The 20432-nt window shown below is 40.0% G+C and overlaps 1 protein-coding gene across 3 annotated transcripts in view; it reads right to left on the reverse strand.

The window, feature by feature from the left end:
* Positions 1-2745: 2745 nt before the first annotated feature.
* The window catches only part of LOC139462514 (EF-hand calcium-binding domain-containing protein 4B-like), a 51620-nt gene continuing 33933 nt past the window's right edge, over positions 2746-20432 (reverse strand). For all 3 annotated transcript variants that reach the window (XM_071244285.1, XM_071244286.1, XM_071244287.1), the window contains 12 exons: positions 20201-20272; positions 19301-19361; positions 18447-18488; positions 14430-14572; positions 13427-13714; positions 12038-12140; positions 11354-11480; positions 9143-9224; positions 8138-8252; positions 7097-7207; positions 6116-6192; positions 2746-4952 (listed from right to left, as the gene is read on the reverse strand). In XM_071244285.1, coding sequence (XP_071100386.1) covers positions 4862-4952; positions 6116-6192; positions 7097-7207; positions 8138-8252; positions 9143-9224; positions 11354-11480; positions 12038-12140; positions 13427-13714; positions 14430-14572; positions 18447-18488; positions 19301-19361; positions 20201-20272 — 1312 coding nt within the window. In that variant the 3' untranslated portion in view covers positions 2746-4861. The remainder of the gene's footprint in view (positions 4953-6115; positions 6193-7096; positions 7208-8137; positions 8253-9142; positions 9225-11353; positions 11481-12037; positions 12141-13426; positions 13715-14429; positions 14573-18446; positions 18489-19300; positions 19362-20200; positions 20273-20432) is intronic.

A 20432-nucleotide genomic window follows, 5' to 3' on the forward strand; every position in this document is an offset into this window, starting at 1 on the left:
GTATGTAACCAATAAACAGTTGTGTAATCAATAAAACAATTGTGAACATTCAACCTGGGAAAGGGCCTCCCTACATAAATGTATTTGGACTTGGGATATTTAAGGATTTTTTAAATATTTAAAAAAAAAATGAAATAAAAACGAAATGTGCGGCAAACTTTGATGATGCGGACAGTGCCTGAGAACCAAGAGTATTATTTTTTTTAGCCTTATTGAGATTATTTGGATGACAGCAATCTCGTGAAGACATAGATTCACATGCGTTATGATGCATTGGAAGTTGGAAATCTGGATTTTATCTGAAACATGCCTTCGTGTCTTTTCGAGGAGCTGTTGCTTTTAGCAGTCAAGAAATAATCTTTCCCTTGCCTATGACCTTTGCCTTATCTATTTTTCTACCTTTCATAACAGAGTTAAGAACACATTTGCCTTGTATCTAACATACTTTTCTGTGTATACGGCAACTCTTCGTGGACAGATTGAAGAAACAATTCCACCAGCTGCTGAGTCCATTGCAAGAGTACTTTCTAAAGCATTGGTAATTGTCTTCGAACCAAATACAAGAGTATGGTCAGAGTAGATCATGTCGTGGTAACCTTAGCAACAATATCAAAATGGCTATTGGTTGATACATGAAGACTCAAATTAAATGTAATTGTAATTTTCTTGTCATTTTATGCCCAAACCAAATATTCGATGACTGCTGCAGTTATGGAGGGAAACCAGAAAAGAGATATATAAAATGACTATATACTTTGAACCAAACTGCCAAGTTATTGTACTTGGAAATAAATACCGATGAACACTGTCATATGTATGGTGCTGATAATGAAGTTATTTTTTAAAACAGAAATTTAGATGTCAAAGAATAACCAATCTTGAACATGCTAAATAATAGATACCGTATTCAACGTAATAAGCTCCCCGCTCTAATAAGCGCCCACAGCGACATTTGCTAATATACTGGCTGGTGAACAATCCCAATTAGCACCCCTTGTACACAAGACTTATTTATTCGCGTATAATACGCACCCATGTGTTTTATGCACCCTTAATTATGGGCAAATAAATTCTGGAAATATATACCTGTCGTACATTAACACTTTAGGCTGTCAGCATAAACCACAAAATTTATCTTTCAACTCTGTTTTTTTTCCCTAAAATAATATTCTAATAAGAGCCCCCTATTTCTTATTTTGTGTGCTTATTACATCGAATACGGTACCCCAAATATATATTTTCACATTTCATAATCTCCACTTGTTGATCGCTACAGTTTACATGTTTCTCATTATAACTAATGTATTACTTTAAGCCAAAGTGAAGGATGTGACTTGAAGTCCCAAGCATTTTGATAACAGGATTGTAAGATCTGTTATGAGCTGTGTTGTTTGACCATCAGGTGATGTCTTGACTTCAATCAAATATATTTATTATTTATAATTAAATACCATTTCTGCATTCAGACTTCTATGTTAAATATCGTTGGATTTTCGGACATTTTCACCTAATATATTTTTGCACATCAGATACAATATTTGTACACAAATTCAACAATTGTGATCTTTGCACGATGTTGTAAATTTTCAACCATCTAGATGTCCATTTAATTCATTACTTTTTCATTGAATAAAGTTTCAATAACTTAATCATGTCTGTCCTCATTTTGTCAGTTAAACAGGAGACACGTGAAGATCCGGGGTAGAATTAGTCTTCGGAAACCCATGGCGTCGTGAGAGGTGACTATGCTTGTCGTAAGAGGCACCTAATGGGATTGGGTGGTCAGGCTCACTGACTTGGTTGATGCATGTCAGCATATCCCAATTACATGGATCGATGCTCATAATCTCTATCACTGAATTGTCTAGTCCAGACTCTATTATTTACAGACCACCGTCATATAGCTGGAATATTGCTGAGTGCGGAGTGAAACATCAAACAAACACTCAACTCTTGACTTTGACATCATGACTTCAACAAAATATATTGCTTATAGTGAACAAACATTCACTCACTCATAACTTGGGTTCAGCTTCATAAAAATATGTTAAAATCTATATTAAAAGGAGACTGCCTCCATGGCCTTGTGGTAGAGCATCCGCCCGGAGAGTTTAAAGATGGTGAGGTGGTGAGGTGAAATTGGGTTTAAAGTCGCGTCCAATATTATTGCACTTATATAGCGACGCGCATGCACGTGTATGTGTGTGTGTGGCTGCTTGTACTAGTCCGGACTGATGCCGATATATAGTGCTAGCTCACTGAGATACCATGCCGCAGTTTAACATGAATACCCCACTTAGACACAGTATACTGACTCTGAGCCGACTAGTCCTTGTTTTAGCCCCTTAATGCCGAACGCCAGACAGGGTAACAACAAGTACAATCTTTTAACGTCTTTTTGTATGACGCTCTACGGGCGGACGCTTTACCACAAGACCACGGAGGCAGTCAGTTTAAAGATGGTACTTGCTGTTACCCTGTCTGGCGCTCGGCATTAAGGGGCTAAAACAAGGACTGGTCAGCTCAGAATCAGTACACTGTGTCTGAGTAGGGTATTTATGCTAAACTGCGGCATGGTATCTCAGTGAGCTAGCACTATAAATCAGCATCAGCAGCAGCCACACACACACATGCATGCACGCACCAAATAAGTGCAATAATCTTGGATGCGACATTCAATCCAATTTCACCTCACCTCACCTATATTAAAAGGAAAAACAATAAATATTTGTATTTTAAATAGGTTTATTCCTTCACCAAAATGGCTTTGAATAAAATTTGGTAAAATATCTCAAAACTCAACAATGTTTTCAGAACATGATCTTGGTCCAGCAATGTTCATGCAAGCACCACAAAACATCTCTGTGCACATAAAATGTTGTGCTTGATATGTACAAATACAGAATAAAACCGACAATGTAAGGCTACGTGGTAAATATGTACACAAACATTCAACATTTTGTCACAAGCTGGCATGTACTGTGCGTTGGAATGATGTCGTGAGCCGATGAATCAATGCTGCTAAAATATCATCTACAACATCATGATCTTGTGACAGAAACAATCGACCTAGATGTCTCTAAAACGTTTCAGGACAAACAGCTAAATGGCGACTTTCATTCCGATAAACAGAGTACTATATACAACGACTAAAACATACATGTTATTGCACATTTAGTGATTCCACTGGTTAATGTTTTTTTATAAGATGAATTAACCATACAAAGTGAAACACAAGGATGGATTTCTAACTCTCTATCTATGAAATTCTTTCAAACCAGTGAAATCTGGACACAACTTGAAAACTACATCCAGTGAAGATGCTTCAGCAATGGCAGACTCCCACACTATAGGATGGAGAGCACAGAGTCAATGTTCATGTGGAAGGTAAAGTTCTCGCACTCTGCATGACTTGATAAGATTAATAACTTTTTCAGGTTGTCTGGAAATGGAACAGTAGTTTGGGGACACACTGTAGTCCATAAATTCACACATATCAAGATAGTCTGGCAATTGTGGACATTCATACTGGGTGCTGTACTGGAAGAGGTGTATCAACAGTCCTGGGATCTGGAGGAGATTGATGAACAGTCCTGGATCTGGAGGAGATCGATGAACAGTCCTGATTTCTGGAGGAGATTTAGGGACAGTCCTGATTTCTGGAGGAGATTTAGGGACAGTCCTGATTTCTGGAGGAGATTTAGGACCAGTTCTGGGTTCTGGAGGAAATTGAGAAACTGTTCTAGGATCTGGAGAAGATGGAGGAACAGTCCTGGGTTCTGGAGGAGATTGATGAACAGTCCTGATTTCTGGAGGAGATTTAGGAACAGTTCTGGGTTCTGGAGGAGATTGATGAACAGTCCTGATTTCTGGAGGAGATTTAGGGACAGTCTTGGGATCTGGAGGAAATTGATAAACAGTTCTGGGTTCTGGGGGAGATTGGGGAACAGTTCTGGGTTCTGAAGGAGTTTGATGAACAGTCCTGGGTTCTGGAGGAGATTGGGGAACAGTTCTGGGTTCTGAGGGAGATTGATGAACAGTCCTTTTATCTTTCTTTTTTTCCATCACAACTACTCATACCCTGGAAGAACATTTTAGTCTGGATTTCTTCAGATGTTGACATAGTCAAAGTTCCATGATCAACACAATGAGAATACCACATGCAAATACTCATTGACTAACATCAGTGTCTGTGAGATGGATTAAATGTAAACCTTTAATTTGTGTCAAAGCTCAGCCTCAGAGAGTTCAATGTTAACCTGTAATCTGTGTCAAGCTCAGCCTCATGGAGTTCAACTTTGCTGCCATTGTTAATGGTCTGACATTTGAAAGTGACCTTTTCATGGAAGTTCATTCCTTCATTCTGTAACTACCACGAGGTAACAGTAGCTTCCCCTTCCACAATATCAGTTATTTCACTTACAGTTATTCCCTTGATACAATAATCAATTTATATCCCTCCAGTAATAATCACTGTTACAGCCCTTCCTGTAATATCAGTTCTCTCCCTTATATCTCCCAGTCATCTCCCCTCCTGTAATATATCAGTGAGTTATCTCCCCTCCTGTAATATATCAGTGAGTTATCTCCCCTCCTGTTATATATCAATCATGTATCTCCCCACTTGTGTTATCTCCACTCCTTACATATACCGATCAGTTTTCTCTCTTCCTGCAATATATCAAACACATATTTCCCCTCCTCTAATATATCAATCAGTTGTCTTCCTTGCAAGATATCAATCAGTTACAACCCCTCGTAGTTATCTCCCCTATCAATAATCTCAGTTATCTCCCCTCAAGTAATACTCTCAGTTGTCTCCCCTCTGTATCCCAACCCAGCCATTTACATGTTCTTCTTTCTATCTAGAACAGCATCCTTTCTTCTTGATTGTCCCAGCCTCCAGCCTCAGGGCAGCTTCAATAGACTTATCCTCCTTCTCCCGCAGGACACTGTAACACCAAGCAGATGACACAGTGAACATCTACAGGACATAACTGAACTACTTCCAAGGCCAGGACAATATTGTTCACATGTTACCCATAGGGGCACTTCTCCCACAGGACACTGGAACACCAAGCAGATGACACAGTGAACATCTACAGGACATAACTGAACTACTCCCAAGGCCAGGACAATATTGTTCACATGTTAACCATAGGGGCACTTCTACCTCAAGACACTGGAACACCAAGCAGATGACACAGTGAACATCTACAAGACAAACTGAACTACGCCCAAGGCCAGGACAATATTGTTCACATATTACCCATAGGGGCACTTCTACCTCAAGACACTGGAACACCAAGCAGATGACACAGTGAACATCTACAGGACATACTGAACTACTCCCAATGCCAGGACAATATTGTTCACATATTACCCATAGGGGCACTTCTCTCTCAGGACACTGGAACACCAAGCAGATGACACAGTGAACATCTACAAGACATAACTGATCTATATTCCGAAGGCCAGGACAATATTGTTCGCATATTACCCATAGGGGCACTTCTCTCTCAGGACACTGGAACACCAAGCAGATGACACAGTGAACATCTACAAGATATAATTGAACTATTCCCAAGGCCAGGACAATATTGTTCACATATTACCCATAGGGGCACTTCTACCTCAAGACACTGGAACACCAAGCAGATGACACACTGAACATCTATAAGACATAATTGAACTATTCCCAAGGCCAGGACAATATTGTTCACATATTACCCATAGGGGTAAGGCTATTGGAGCAGTTATTTCAGTTATTCTCACTGAGAATCATGATTTCTTATTCAGGCCGATTGGCCAATTCATGCCAGTTATTCAGTTGGTCCCGAAACCTCCCATAGACAAGCTAATGCTGCTGGCTTCAAATCATGTGTCCTGTCACACCTACAAGGCTAACTGTTTGACTGGCATTCCTTAAGTTGGGGAGTAAATGACAAAACATACACGTTTATGGATGAGAACGTCTGGTTTATTGGCATTACCTCAAGGTAGACTCTTCTTGGCTCTCAAACTGGAAAACCAGAAGTAGTCATCCATAACGTTGTATGATTTCTTACCTAGAAATCTGCAAACAGAATATTTATATCCAATATGACATACTTACCATGCTAGTGCCTCCATGGTTTCTGTGATCCCACTCCCTATCTTAGCACTGGTCTCATAGAACAGAGCACCATACTCCTGCAAGACAAGCCTTGCAATATAGCAATAGCAGTGTTGAACATGTTATTGTTATAGTGATTTATAAACCATGATCTTAAACCATGACCATGCATATACATGATGTTAAACCATGCTCATTCATACATAGGATGTTAAACCATGACCATGCATATATAGGATGTTAAACCATGATCGTGCATACATAGGATCTGAAACCATGACCATGCATACACGGGATCTTAAAAAATGATCATGCATACATGAGATCTTAAACCATGATCATGCATGCATGGATCTTAAACCATGACCATGCATACATGAGATCTTAAACCATGACCATGCATACATGGGATCTTAAACCATGACCATGCTTACATGGATCTTAAACCATGATCATGCATACATGGGATCTTAAACCATGACCATGCATACATGGGATCTTAAACCATGACCATGCATACATGGGATCTTAAACCATGACCATGCATACATGGGATCTTAAACCATGACCATGCATACATGGGATCTTAAACCATGACCATGCATACATGGGATCTTAAACCATGACCATGCATACATGGGATCTTCATCCATGACCATGCATACATGGGATCTTAAACCATGACCATGCATACATGGGATCTTAAACCATGACCATGCATACATGGGATCTTAAACCATGACCATGCATACATGGGATCTTAAACCATGACCATGCATACATGGATCTGAAACCATGACCATGCATACATGGATCTGAAACCATGATCATAAGTTCCTGATACACATAAAGGATGACAATTCTGTACAGTGAACAGTGGCACGTAGGTGACTTGACCTCCATCAATGCCATGCAACCAGCTTTAGTATTAGAATAGTTAGGTCAATAAGGAGAAAAACGGACATCATAGTTCGTACTTACATCAGCAAACTTAATGCCATCTTTAGTTTTGATGACACGTTTGTTGTCGTCTTCAGTGAGATCCATCTTGTTACCCACGATCACAATGACTGTATCGTCATCCACTCCTTCCTATAAGATGATACACAGAGTGATCTCCCTTTGTCATGTTGACATGCACCACCCTGACGCATGCACACGCACCCACATGCACACGCACCCACATGCACACGCGCCCACATGCACACGCACAAACAAAGTAACGCATTCAACGTAATAAGCGCCCCGCTCTATTAAGCACCCACGGCGATAATTGCTTAAATATTGGCTAGTGAACAATCCCAATTAGCACCCCTTCCAATTGATCAATGTGCACAAGACTTATTTATTCTCGTATAATACATGTGTTATATGCATCCTTAATCATGGGAAATTAAATTCTGTCGTGCATAAACATTTCAGGCTGTCAGCATAAGCCACGAAATTTAGATCTTTCAACTCTGATGTTTTTCACTAAAATAATATTCTAATAAGAGCCCTCTATTTCTAATTTTGAGAGAACCCTGGGCGCTTATTATGTTGAATACGGTAACTACAGTTATGTCCTATTTAGTTATACAGTTTTCTCACAGCTTTTAAAACATTGGGGACAAAATCAGAATGTGTGCGCTAGGTGGACCAGTCTAATAATCTAATAATCTGGTAATTAGGGCTGGGCTGAGTCCAAGTGTATGAGAACATTTAGAGACTTGTTGTGTAACCATGGAGTTTGATAGTTATTGTCATTAAACAATATATCAAGTGACTAACCTCGGGTCCAGAGTAGTCCTGTGGGTACCCGGGTCCAACTCAGTACCCACCCAACCCAAGTACCTGAGTTACCTGTCCAAGCCCTACTAGTTATTTATTCATTTATTCATTTATTCATTTATTCATTTATTCATTTATTCATTTATTCATTTATTCATTCATTCATTTCAGCTAATATGATTTTTTGTTCCATTAAGGATACAGGCTAAGCATGGCAGCCACTGGATGGTGATGGTAAAGTGTGCCAGTTACCTTGACGCTGTTCATCCAGTTCCGGATGTTGACGAAGGAGTTCTCGGATGTGACGTCATACATGACGATGACGCCATCCGCCTTCCGGAAATATTGCTTGGTGATGCTCCGAAACCTGGACCAGAGCAATGGCGATGCAAGGGAGGGAATGACTTGGGATTAACATTGCTTTTAGTAAGTGTTTCAGTTTTATACTACTCAAAAGAAATTAAGGACAACCTGATTCTATCATGCCATGACAGATTAACTATTATCATAGGACAAAGTAGACACAATTTATGGATAACAATTTCTATAATACTGTAAAGGCGACGTATACCGTTGTCAAGCAAGACTGAATGAGGAACATTGTACAGAAAATATACAGTAGGTGGAGGAGTGAGTGAGTGAGTTTGGTTTTACGCTGCTTTTAGCAATTCTGGCAATATCACGGCGTATATATATTGTATTGTAGTATGAGCTGCCATACTGTACATCAGATTCGAAACTTGCTAACAAATTGGGGCGACATCACTGGAGTGAGTGAGTGAGTGAGTGAGTGAGTGAGTTTGGTTTAACGCCGCTTTTAACAGTATTCCAGTTATATCACGGCGTGACAGCTTAATATGGGAGGAAAGCCCCAAGTGATGCAGGTCTGAGACGTTTACCACTTCAGTGAAACCCAAGAGCACGGGCATGGTGCTGACAAACCTAAAAACATAATCAGGGCGAACTGGGATTAGAACCCACAATCATAGGTTTCTGGCGTGCCCAAGGGACGCAACTCTGCACAGCGAATCGCGGCGCCTGGGCCACCTGTGCCCCCCATCACTGGTGTGAAGGACCATGAGGAGTTCCAGCTGCATCGGTTCCTTGATTTCTTAGATGCTTACAATGCACAACAGACACACAGGCTATGACATAAGCTCACTTGACTTTCAATCGGGTGAGCCAACAATGCAGGTTTTCCTCAATCTTTCAACCACCAGTAGAAATGAGAAATATGCAACATGATATGACCCCCACCTCTCCTGTCCAGCGGTGTCCCACAGCTGCAGAGCTATCAGCTTCCCCTCACTCATCATAGTCTTGATCTGGAAGTCCACACCTGGGGACCATATCAAACACTTCATCAAGCATTTTGTAAAAGCGGGAACATATGCTCGCAAGGGAACATATGCTGCACATCCTGATCTGTAAGCTATTGTTGATGGGAAGTTTGGCAGAGTATAGGTTTTAACAGGGAGTTTATACATGTCTTATATATTTCCTGAGTTAAAAAAGGTAAATATATATAGATAAATATTCACAGCGCTGGCCAATACAAATTATAACAGCAGCTAGGCTATTATTACTATGGCCAACAGAACAGAGTCATGTGCATGTCTGTGGCTCCTAATTAACACTATAGAGAATGGCCAGTTGGCCACTGAAGCTTGACATTGTGAATGAGGTGTGGGATACTGCAGGCTGATTAGAGAGGTATCATATTCAATACATGGCAGCTGGTCAGTGATTTGACTGGTTAAAATTAGAATATTTTCCGTTAGTCGGGACTTGACCTCCAGACAGCGGCTAGGCCGGTTGGCTCTCTGATGCCTCTGAGAAGCTGCCTGGCCATGTCTGTCTCGTTGTCATAATCATGATTGTATAGATGCTGTATGATTTATTATATCATAAATAAAGAGTTGTGGACCTACAAATGGACTCCTGTGTTTGAAGAAGAACAGATATCCCAAATATCACAGCCCGGGATAGAAGTTACATTTTAGGGCCATTAATGGACACTGATCTTAAAATTTCAAACTCTTTTAGCCTGAGACATGGAAGCAGGATGTGCCAAGAATGTGTCAGTGCACCATTCTGTCCAAGCAGTCTCAGCAGTTTGGTAGTTTGATAGTTTTCACATCACAATGCTAATGGTGTACATTTATAAAAGTTTGCTTTCAGCAAAAGGTAGTCATGTGAACCTCTGACCTGCTTACTCAACTGACTAAAGGGTGATCAGGACAGAATACATCCTTCTTTCACAAGTGATATCTTCTGTGGCAGCAGTTTCTACTAAATAAATAACGCTGAATCTAGATGTGGATGTTAACTTCACACATTCCCCCCTCCACTGTAGTGCACAGTCATGTGCTGGATGGTGAGAGTGAGTGAGTGAGTGAGTTGGGTTTAACGCCGCTTTTAACAGTATTCCAGTTATATCACGGCGTGTCAGCTTAATGTGGGAGGAAAGCCCGTAGTGATGCAGGTCTCAGACGTTTATCACTTCGGTGAAACCCACGAGCACGGGTATGGTGCTGACAAACCTAGAAACATAATCGGGGTGAACCGGGATTCGAACCCACAATCATAGGTTTCTGGCGGGCCCAAGGGACGCAACTCTGCACAGCAAATCGCAGCACCTTGGACGACTGCCCCCATAGCCCCCCCCCCCCCCCTGGCACTGGATGACTGCATGAAGTTGCCGTTAGGAACTTACCAATAGTGGCACTGCATGACTGCATGAAGCTGCTGTGAGGAACTTACCAATAGTGGCACTGGATGACTGCATGAAGCTGCTGTGAGGAACTTATTAATAGTGGCACTGGATGACTGCTTGAAGCTGCTGTGAGGAACTTACCGATAGTGGCACTGGATGACTGCTTGAAGTTGCTGTGAGGAACCTACCGATAGTGGCACTGGATGACTGCTTGAAGCTGCTGTGAGGAACTTACCAATAGTGGCACTGGATGACTGCATGAAGCTGCTGTGAGGAACTTACCGATAGTAGCACTGGATGACTGCATGAAGTTGCCGTTAGGAACTTACCAATAGTGGCACTGGATGACTGCATGAAGCTGCTGTGAGGAACCTACCGATAGTGGCACTGGATGACTGCATGAAGCTGCTGTGAGGAACTTACCAATAGTGGCACTGGATGACTGCTTGAAGTTGCTGTGAGGAACCTACCGATTGTGGCAATGAATGACAGCTTGAAGCTGCTGTGAGGAACCTACCGATAGTGGCACTGGATGACTGCATGAAGCTGCTGTGAGGAACTTACCAATAGTGGCACTGGATGACTGCATGAAGCTGCTGTGAGGAACTTACCGATAGTAGCACTGGATGACTGCATGAAGTTGCCGTGAGGAACTTACCGATTGTGGCAATGAATGACTGCTTGAAGGTGCTGTGAGGAACCTACCGATAGTGGCAATGAATGACTGCTTAAAGTTGCTGTGAGGAACCTACCGATAGTGGCACTGAATGACTGCTTGAAGCTGCGGTGACAGAACCGATATATAAAGCTGCTCTTGCCCACGCCAGAGTCCCCAACAAACACGACCTTGAATATCCTCTCCGGTCCGGTCGGCGCCACCTGAAGACAGAAGACATCATACAGGGTTCCTGACTAGGTCTGTATAGTGATGGAAACACATCATCAATTCATCACAGGCACACACACACAATGTTCCTCCATAATCCGCGAATACTTACAAAGGCTTCAGCAATGATTCATAAATATCACATGAAATCTAATTTTATTTTTATATATTGTTTAATGCAGCACTCAGCAATATTCCAGCTATATGAAGGCGGTCTGTAAATAATCGAGTGGATCAGACAATCCAGTGATTGAAAAATATTGTCAGCATAGACCCACATCAGGGTACCATGACGTGCATCTATGAAGTCACCAAGCCTGACCACCCGATCCATTAAGTCATCTCCTACGACAAGCATAGGCTGCTGGGGACCTGGACCCCGTTCCTCAAAGCGATCTTAGCGCTATGATGATCGTAAGCCTATGTTAAAGTATGGGACTTACGATTACCTTAGCGCTAAGATAGCTTTGAGGAACGAGGCCCTGTTCTAACCCAGGACACAAATGTCACATGTCTAAAATCTAGAACAGTGTATGTAAAGGTCTCTCACTGGCTGAAGTCCCCTGTCACCACTCTCCACTGTTGCTGTAGCTCCCACTGGCTGTCCTCGCATACCATCCACAAATGCATTATGGGAATGACCATTTTTTAACCTGGAAGCCCAAATTACAGAGAGTTAGAGAAAAATAAAACCACACCATATATGACTTGTATAAACGTGTTGCCAGTGTGTCTTAAAGAAGTCAAGCTCACTAGACCAAACAGAATCTCGACAACCTTGGGCTTGTGGCTAAAATCGCACAATTAGTTCTTGGAAGTAAATTTTAATGGTTGGTGGATTCGATTTTTTAGATATTTTATTCAGTATTTAAGGCCACATGGCCCATTGTACAGTTGACATTTTCAGTTTCATTTGTTTAGTCATGTGATATGCATAATATGTAAAAAACGATCTGGCCGAGAATATTTGTTTCAACAATAGGCCAATGGCTAATGAGTGAGTGAGTGAGTTGGGTTTAACGCCAATTTTAACACTATTCCAGTTATATCACGGCGTGTCAGCTAAATGTGGGAGGAAAGCCGCAAGTGATGCAGGTCTCAGACGTTTACAACTTCGGTGAAACCCACGAGCACGGGTATGGTGCTGACAAACCTAGAAACATAATCGGGGAGAACCAGGATTCGAACCCACAATCATTGGTTTCTGGCGTGCCCAAGGGACGCAACTCTACACAGCGCATCGCGGCGCCTTACACCACTGGGCCACCCGTGGCCCCCCTATGGCTAATGATGATAACACTGATCATTAACATCATGTTTTTACGCCTATTGTTGAACATCAGAATATATTTTTGTCTAAGATGTTCATACTTATCACATACTAATAAAACATGAAATTCATCCTCAATTTCTCCTAATTGGCAGTTTTCACAGATACCCATTTCAACCTCCCTTTTTCACATCTACGTCTAACATTTATATTGAAATTGTGTAATGACACTCTGAATTTACATAATGCCCTAACAAGCGATCATCTATTAAACATACTTCTATACTTCTCTGTTTCTATAGCTAACATGATATCCTTGTAATGACTGAGGAAATGTGAAGAAGATATACTTTCATGCCAGTTTTGGCTACACATGTCCTGTAACCTTTGTTTTAAGAGCATAAGAACAAATTTATATCCCCTACATCTTGGGAAATCCACACAAAAGAATAACTACGGGAAAAAAACAAATATCTGCCATTGGACACCAAGTTCCTTTTACGATTATCATCAAGAGCTTTTAGTAGTTTATAACATTGGAAAGGATATCTTTGCGTTCGCATCCTCGGTAATTTTAAGTTAGTGGCATTGCAAATCAATCATAAGAAAGTTGGCTTAAGGGAACAAACATAGATTTAAATCAGGTCACTTATGGCAAAAAAGGATTACCTAGAGTTATGTCCCCTTGCTACTGCTTCACTCTCTGTATCACTGGAGTTGACGTCCCTGCCATTGGGCTGCCTCACGCTGTATCCAGATTCCACATACATTGAATTATCATGTCCTTGAGAAGTGTACATTTCTTCATTCATAGATCCATTTACAGAGTTGAGATTAGTTGATAACAATGAATGACTGTTGTAGTTGTCGTCTTCATCAGACTCAATGTCATCGTAAATGGCCGCAAGATTTCCGCCTACATCCTCTGAAAGCGTCTCAGAGGTCCTCGGATTGGACCTGGAAAAAATGTAAATTGGTGGAATTCATTTCACTATAAATCCTCAGAACCAATTCATGTCTAGAGTGAGTGAGTGAGTGAGAGACTGAGTGGGTGGGTGAGTGAGTGAGTGAGTGAGTGAGTGAGTGAGTGAGTGAGTGAGTGAGTGAGTGAGTGAGTGAGTGAGTGAGTGAGTGAGTGAGTGAGTGTGGTTTTACGCCTCTTTTAGCAATATCACTGCAAGGGACACCAGAAATGAGCTTCACACATTGTACCCATGTCGGGAATTGAACCCAGTGTAAGGTGCCAAAATCTACCCCCCTTCAGAGTATACCCGGGTAGATTCTGGGAGCTCCCACCTTTGTCCTCTCAATTTAAATAACAGGATATGCATGTTTTAAAATTAATCAGATGTGTACTGAATAGGCATTTATGTAAACTTAATCAGATGACAATGTTGTTACAGCAATTGACCAGAAGAGATCAAGATCATTCATGAAATAAAAATGTTTAAATCAAACAGGGCTGCAGTAGATTCTTGGAACTCCAAGCTTATTGTTATAACCCAGGGTAGCTTCTTGGAGCTCTCAGATTATACCCGGGGTAGATTCTAGGTGGCGATCTCATTAGATGACCCTACTTACTAGATCACAAGGAGGAGCTACTCACTAGATGGCGCTACTTGCAAGATGACGCTACTCGCTTGCTGGCGACCTCACAGGGGTTGCTACTCACCTTCTGTCTGTAGACCCGGGGAAGTAGTTAGAGAGGACGGAGCCCTGTTTTGTGAGTTTCTTCCTGACCGGCCCGACTTCACTGCGGTCAGTGAGGTCGATGGGGTCACTGCGGTCCGGGAGAGTCTCAGTCGTTGAAAGTGCCTAAACGTTCACAAAATCAACTTTAATATAGAAGCCTCACTCAAGCAAGATACCTAAACTAGACTACTTAATTATTCAGGAAAATAGCCACAACAGTATATTGTACACCATCACTAAGTACCTCCACATTACGGCATTAAAACTTCATGGGTGTGGGCTGTATTATTGAAGCTACTGGAATATAACAGCGGCCTGTTAATAAAGGTGGTTGATAGTATGAGCCATTATGTTTTGGTGACATTCAATCACCAAGGTCACACATTTTGACCTCCCTATCCTCAATTTAATCAGACCACCTCCATGGTCTAGTGGTGCAGTGTCTGCCCAGAGGAGCGGAAGGTCCGAGGTTCGGTCCCTGGCCCCCATCACACCAAAAGACGTTAAAAGATGGTACTTGTTGTTACCCTGCCTGGCACTTGGCATTAATGGGCTAAAACAAGGACTGGTCGTCTCCGAGTCAGTATACTGTGTCTGAGTGGGGTATCCATGTTAACTGCGGCATGGTAGCTCAGTATGCTAGCACAATAAAATCAACATTAGTCCGGACTAGTACAAGCAGCCACACACACACGTCGCTATATAAGTGCAATAATCTTGAACGCGACGTTAAACCCCATTTCACCTCACCTCGACTTAATCAGACATGCGACACATCACTAATCTGCCCCCACAAAGATGTTAGTACAGATGCCAAGCACATTTTTTCGTGTCTTGCATTGGACTGGAAGATCAGGTTTGGTGACTTAGCAGACTGCGGTCATGGTACGAGAGAGTGAGGGATGCTGGCTCAGCAGCATTTGGTTTGTCTGGCCCAGACTCAAATATTTACTGGCTGTCGAGATAAAGCTTGAATACTGCTGCATAAAACAACCAAAAGCATCACAAGGGATGACTTGTGCACTCCCCCATCTTTGAGTTTCTGAAGAGGCAGCCTTGAGGAATGTTTTCCAAGGATGCCATCTTGAACATTCAAGTTTTCAAATGTTCACACTCAAATTTATAATTGACAGAAAATATATAAGTATGGTTACCTGAATGAAGATCTACTTTTCTAGAAACACACTACTGTATCTCTATGTGTAAATGACTACAAACTGATAATGTGACATTAAGGCTAAATAACAGAGAAATTCCAAACATGTTAATAGCATCATTAGAGCAAGCCCATGCACAGTTAGTATGATAAAGCCGTAACACCATCCTCGATTGTTCAGTGTATCATCTCTCCATTCAATTATTATACTACTCAAAAGAAGTTAAAGAACACCTGATTCTTTCATATTATGTACAAGAGTTAATCATGAAAGACTAACGATGGTAATATGAAAGAATCCGGTGTTTTTTAAACTTTCTCTGACTAGTACACTCACTTACTGGGCCCAGTTGCCACCACAGTTTCATTTTGAAGTGATGGCACCAACTCCATCTCTTTTAACAGTGACTTAAACAGACTATCTCTCGGTCGATGCATGTCATCATATCCCAATTTCGTGGATTGATGCTCATGATATCAATTACTTGATTGTCTGGTTCAGACTCGATTATTTACAGACCAGCGTCATATAGCTGTAATATTGATGAGTGTGGCTCATTAACAAACAAACTGGTGAATGTGAGTTCTGCATAGATCTCATTCAAAATCATAGCCTCGTCTAGCCTCAATACTTTATTGGAATCAGAAGACCATTTAATTTAATTTTATTTTTTGCATGAGCATGAGATTGAGGAGGGAAATCCAAGATATGTGAGTTGTATCTGAGTCGGATACCGGTGATATCACTGCTTGTTTCAAACACAGTGTAATTTGATTGGATGTCTGTTCAAACATTAAAAAGGTATGATAGTGAATGGGGCCAGGGCATTAATCAGAATAGAATGGAGATGTAATAGACTGGAAGATCAAGGATTCCATAACACCTGTCCCTGTGAAGAATAGACCAGTATAGACCAGTATAAGCCAGTATATGCCAGTATAGACCAGTATAGACCAGTATATGCGAGTATAGACCAGTATATGCCAGCATCATGCAATAACCGTCAGTTCCAACAAGTCAAAGCTGAAATGGTAAGTTGTAAAGAAAATAGAATCCCACCACCGGGTCACATGACCATGTTAATTCATCACCTGTGCCAACAAAAATGATTTATTTGATAAACATGGATTTTATTGAAGTCTGTGTTGCATGTAATACGGTTTTACTGATTATTCGGGCAAGAAAAATATTTATTGATTTTTTCAATAAAAAAAAATTGATAGATTTGTAAATATTTTTAAAACATCTTTCTGTTTGTATTTATGTTAAAAGTTTGTTTGAATTAACCTCAACCTTGACAAAACATTTCTTGTGTAAATGTCTTTTGGAGTATTGTCCTAGAAATTTTGTGACGTAAGGTATTGCCTGGTTTCAAATAGCACAGCTTAGCAGAAAAACTTTACTTGGTTTGTCAGCCTCATTTTAACCTGTACAGACTTATACTGTTTTCCTCACAACAAGTATTTATCTTATTACCACACGCTTAATGACCTTATCAAGGTAGACGCTTCAAAGCCCACTGAAGACATGAAAGTGTTCGGCACTTGCTGCTGAAGTTATGTTGCGAATTAAGCTACACAAGGAATGAAAACCAATAAGCTAAAAAAAATTACTTTTTCACTGATGCACATATTAATCAAACTTGATCTGATGATAATTTTGCATCAGAACAATAGTATGTGCCGATTATGTATCGGTTGATGTTTGTAAACTTCCTGTCAGTAATGTCATGTGACTGACCATGTTGTGCATCTATTTTTAACTTGACAGCAACAGAGAGGCTTGAAATCATGCTTGATCGACTCGTCTCGCTTGGCGGGCATTATCGTTATAAAATTAACAAGATGTGGTCAATTGACCATCCATGTGTTAACAGAAATAAATGTTCTCAAAGGTAACACTTAATTTCAGTGTTTAGACACATAATGAGAAATACTTCTTTGGGGCTTGAAAAGTTCATAATTCTCTATACCTATACTGGGGTATAGTCCCAAACAAATGTTTTATCATAATTTCCATCTAATTACTGCAACTCTGAAACTGCTGATAAAAATGAAAATGTTTTTGTGCAAAAGAAAAGAAAAAATGTTTTTGGAAAAGAAAAAATATCACATTTTTTAGTATTGCTATATATTGGAAAAAATATACATGGAAAAAGATTGAAATCTGCAATAAAAGCAAGAAAGGTACGAAAGTATAAAATTTCTGTAGAAAAAACACCCCAAATAGAAAGATACAAAGATAACACACTGCCCCTCAACTCCTAGATAACATACCTTCTTTTAGTTTCCATATTGAAAAAAATAAGAATAAGAGTGTACCTGACACATACGTTATTAATGATTCAAAATTTTAATAAACATAACAAATATATTATGATCATATATAGCCACATTGTTCAGAAAGAAATGGTCAAATGTTTCAGTCATGTAAATATTATAAGGGGTATTTTCAAAAGAAAGCAAAATATATTTTTATGAAATAACTCATCGAGTGCATCCAACTCAGAGGTTTCTATCTATGTCTTGATTAAAAAATGTAATCCAATTATCTTTCAGTGTCCCCGTCAAGTCACAATACAAATGTCTTTCTGGTAACAAACCTAATCCTAAACCCACCAACCCAGAATTTTCATTAAATAGAAGTCATAATATTACTCATCGAACTAGGAAATCCTGTTTTCATAATCATTCTTGGGTCTGTGAATCTTTTCAACATTCAACAAAATCAAACTGAATGTGGGATTAAAGTGGACAACAAAAGTGTGAACACCAGCGAACAACACACATACAGGTGCTCCAGCGCCCGACTACCAGGGGCATATTCATGACAAATTATACCTGTTCAGACAGTTCTCGGTCTAGCGCATTTGGGGATGGATCCTGACAAGGAGAATATGTAGGCATGTGCAGTTCATAGCCACAGTGGAAGGTTAATACAATATCCATTGCCAGAGTTATCTCCCCTCTGAGAGTTATCTCCCCTCCAATTATAAAGTTGTAACATTCTCCTCAAACTGTTATCAATAAAATCAGACAACTGATTCCTTCTGTTAGATATTGTTCCAAAATTGATCGCAACCTTAAATTCAATACTTCTTTCTTATGTTAATGTAATAGTGTCTTAAATTTATCAATTATTTTAGAATTTCTGAACTCTAAAGATGAAAATGTTACAACAATGTCCTTGGTTGTTTATAACACTGATCAACTACATTAATACATGCAAGATAATATCTTGTAAATCTAGCTCATATAGGGGCATACTTGCAGGCTACATGCCACGAATATACAACATATATTAATTGCAGTTACCACAGTTAGTTGCAAGAAAATAGTATCAAGAACATACTAACATTACATTGTACTAAAGCTACTTCTCAATATATGCATGTGCATATATCAATATTCAATTACAGAACATGTCAAGACACTTTTGATCAATCATAATGTTACACAGTTTCTACAAATTAATTGTATTTTTAAAATCATGTCATAAGCCATACTATCCTTTTGAAATAAGTATTCAATCTTCCAATATTTTTACAAAATAAACTTGATATATATGAGTATTTTAATTCATGCCACAAGCCATATCGTTATATTTTCTTCAATACATATAGTTGTTAGGAAACCCTGATTAGTGATACAGAGACAGACAAAGCAGAGAAGAAGCAGAAGCATAAACACAATACCCGCCTTGATTCCGCTGCCTCAGCTTCATCCTTGTCGTCTCGCAATTTTCGGTTCATATCCCTGGGAAGACAAACACAGTTCCAATACAGTCGAACCTTATTATTCAAAACAGTTATCTCGATTGTACCAATATCTCAAACCTATTCTCCGGTCCCACATGCCTCACAATATCAATACATATGAAATTGCCTGTTGATCTCAAATTTGAAATACAAATACATAGCGATATATCAAACCTTGGACTCGATCCCAGCTCTGACTTTACTACAGAATTGTGTATCTAGTACCCACCCTCACACATCTAACATCGCTGTAAAAGTACAGTGCAATTTAAACGTATTGTTCAACCAGTCATGTGCTTAGCTTTTAATCCAATTGTGATGGTAATCTTTATTGACAAATAAAACATTGAGTAGACACGAGTAAAAACATGGTGGCACTCCCTGTTACATCGTAAAGTGCTAATCAAAGTCAGTTAAACGAATCAAAGCCGCATGACACTACTCACTCCAAACTGTGAATTAACAAACTTGAAGCGAGAGTGGCACAGACTTAACAGTGAACGCACATGTACACTGAACAAAACTTGTCACAATTGTTGTTAATCATTCCTGACGAAATACATTTCAATTTTTCATCACAAACATGTGTTGTTCATTTCCTGTGCAAGCAACCATATTGCGATGTATCTTATAATACTGTTACAATATACTGTAATTCCTTCTTGACATGCTAGTTGCTACGCAAATGAGTGAATTATGCTGTTTAAAGTATTCTCGACTTATGACAGAAAAATGGCTTTACATACCATACCTACATAGGGAATTAAACCCAGTTCTTCGACATGACAAGCCAACACTTTAACCACGGGGCTACTTCCCACTCAGGGATGAACTTACCTGAGCATGTCGAGCTGCTTCACTAAGCTCTCTCTCTCCATGGCGATGCCCTCCGTCATCTTCATCGCAGCTCTGAAACAGCCCATCATATTAGTGTTAGTTCTCGCCATGACAACCAATCCTTCACCATACAAAATGCAGCAAACTTTGGCAACAATTTCATCAAATACATAAAAACGTCACTTTTGTTACATGGTAATTTCAACGAAGAAATAACAGAAATACAGTTACT

This window comes from Haliotis cracherodii, unplaced genomic scaffold (assembly GCF_022045235.1).
Source record: "Haliotis cracherodii isolate W230 unplaced genomic scaffold, xgHalCrac1.p SCAF_15, whole genome shotgun sequence".
Taxonomy (NCBI): domain Eukaryota; kingdom Metazoa; phylum Mollusca; class Gastropoda; order Lepetellida; family Haliotidae; genus Haliotis; species Haliotis cracherodii.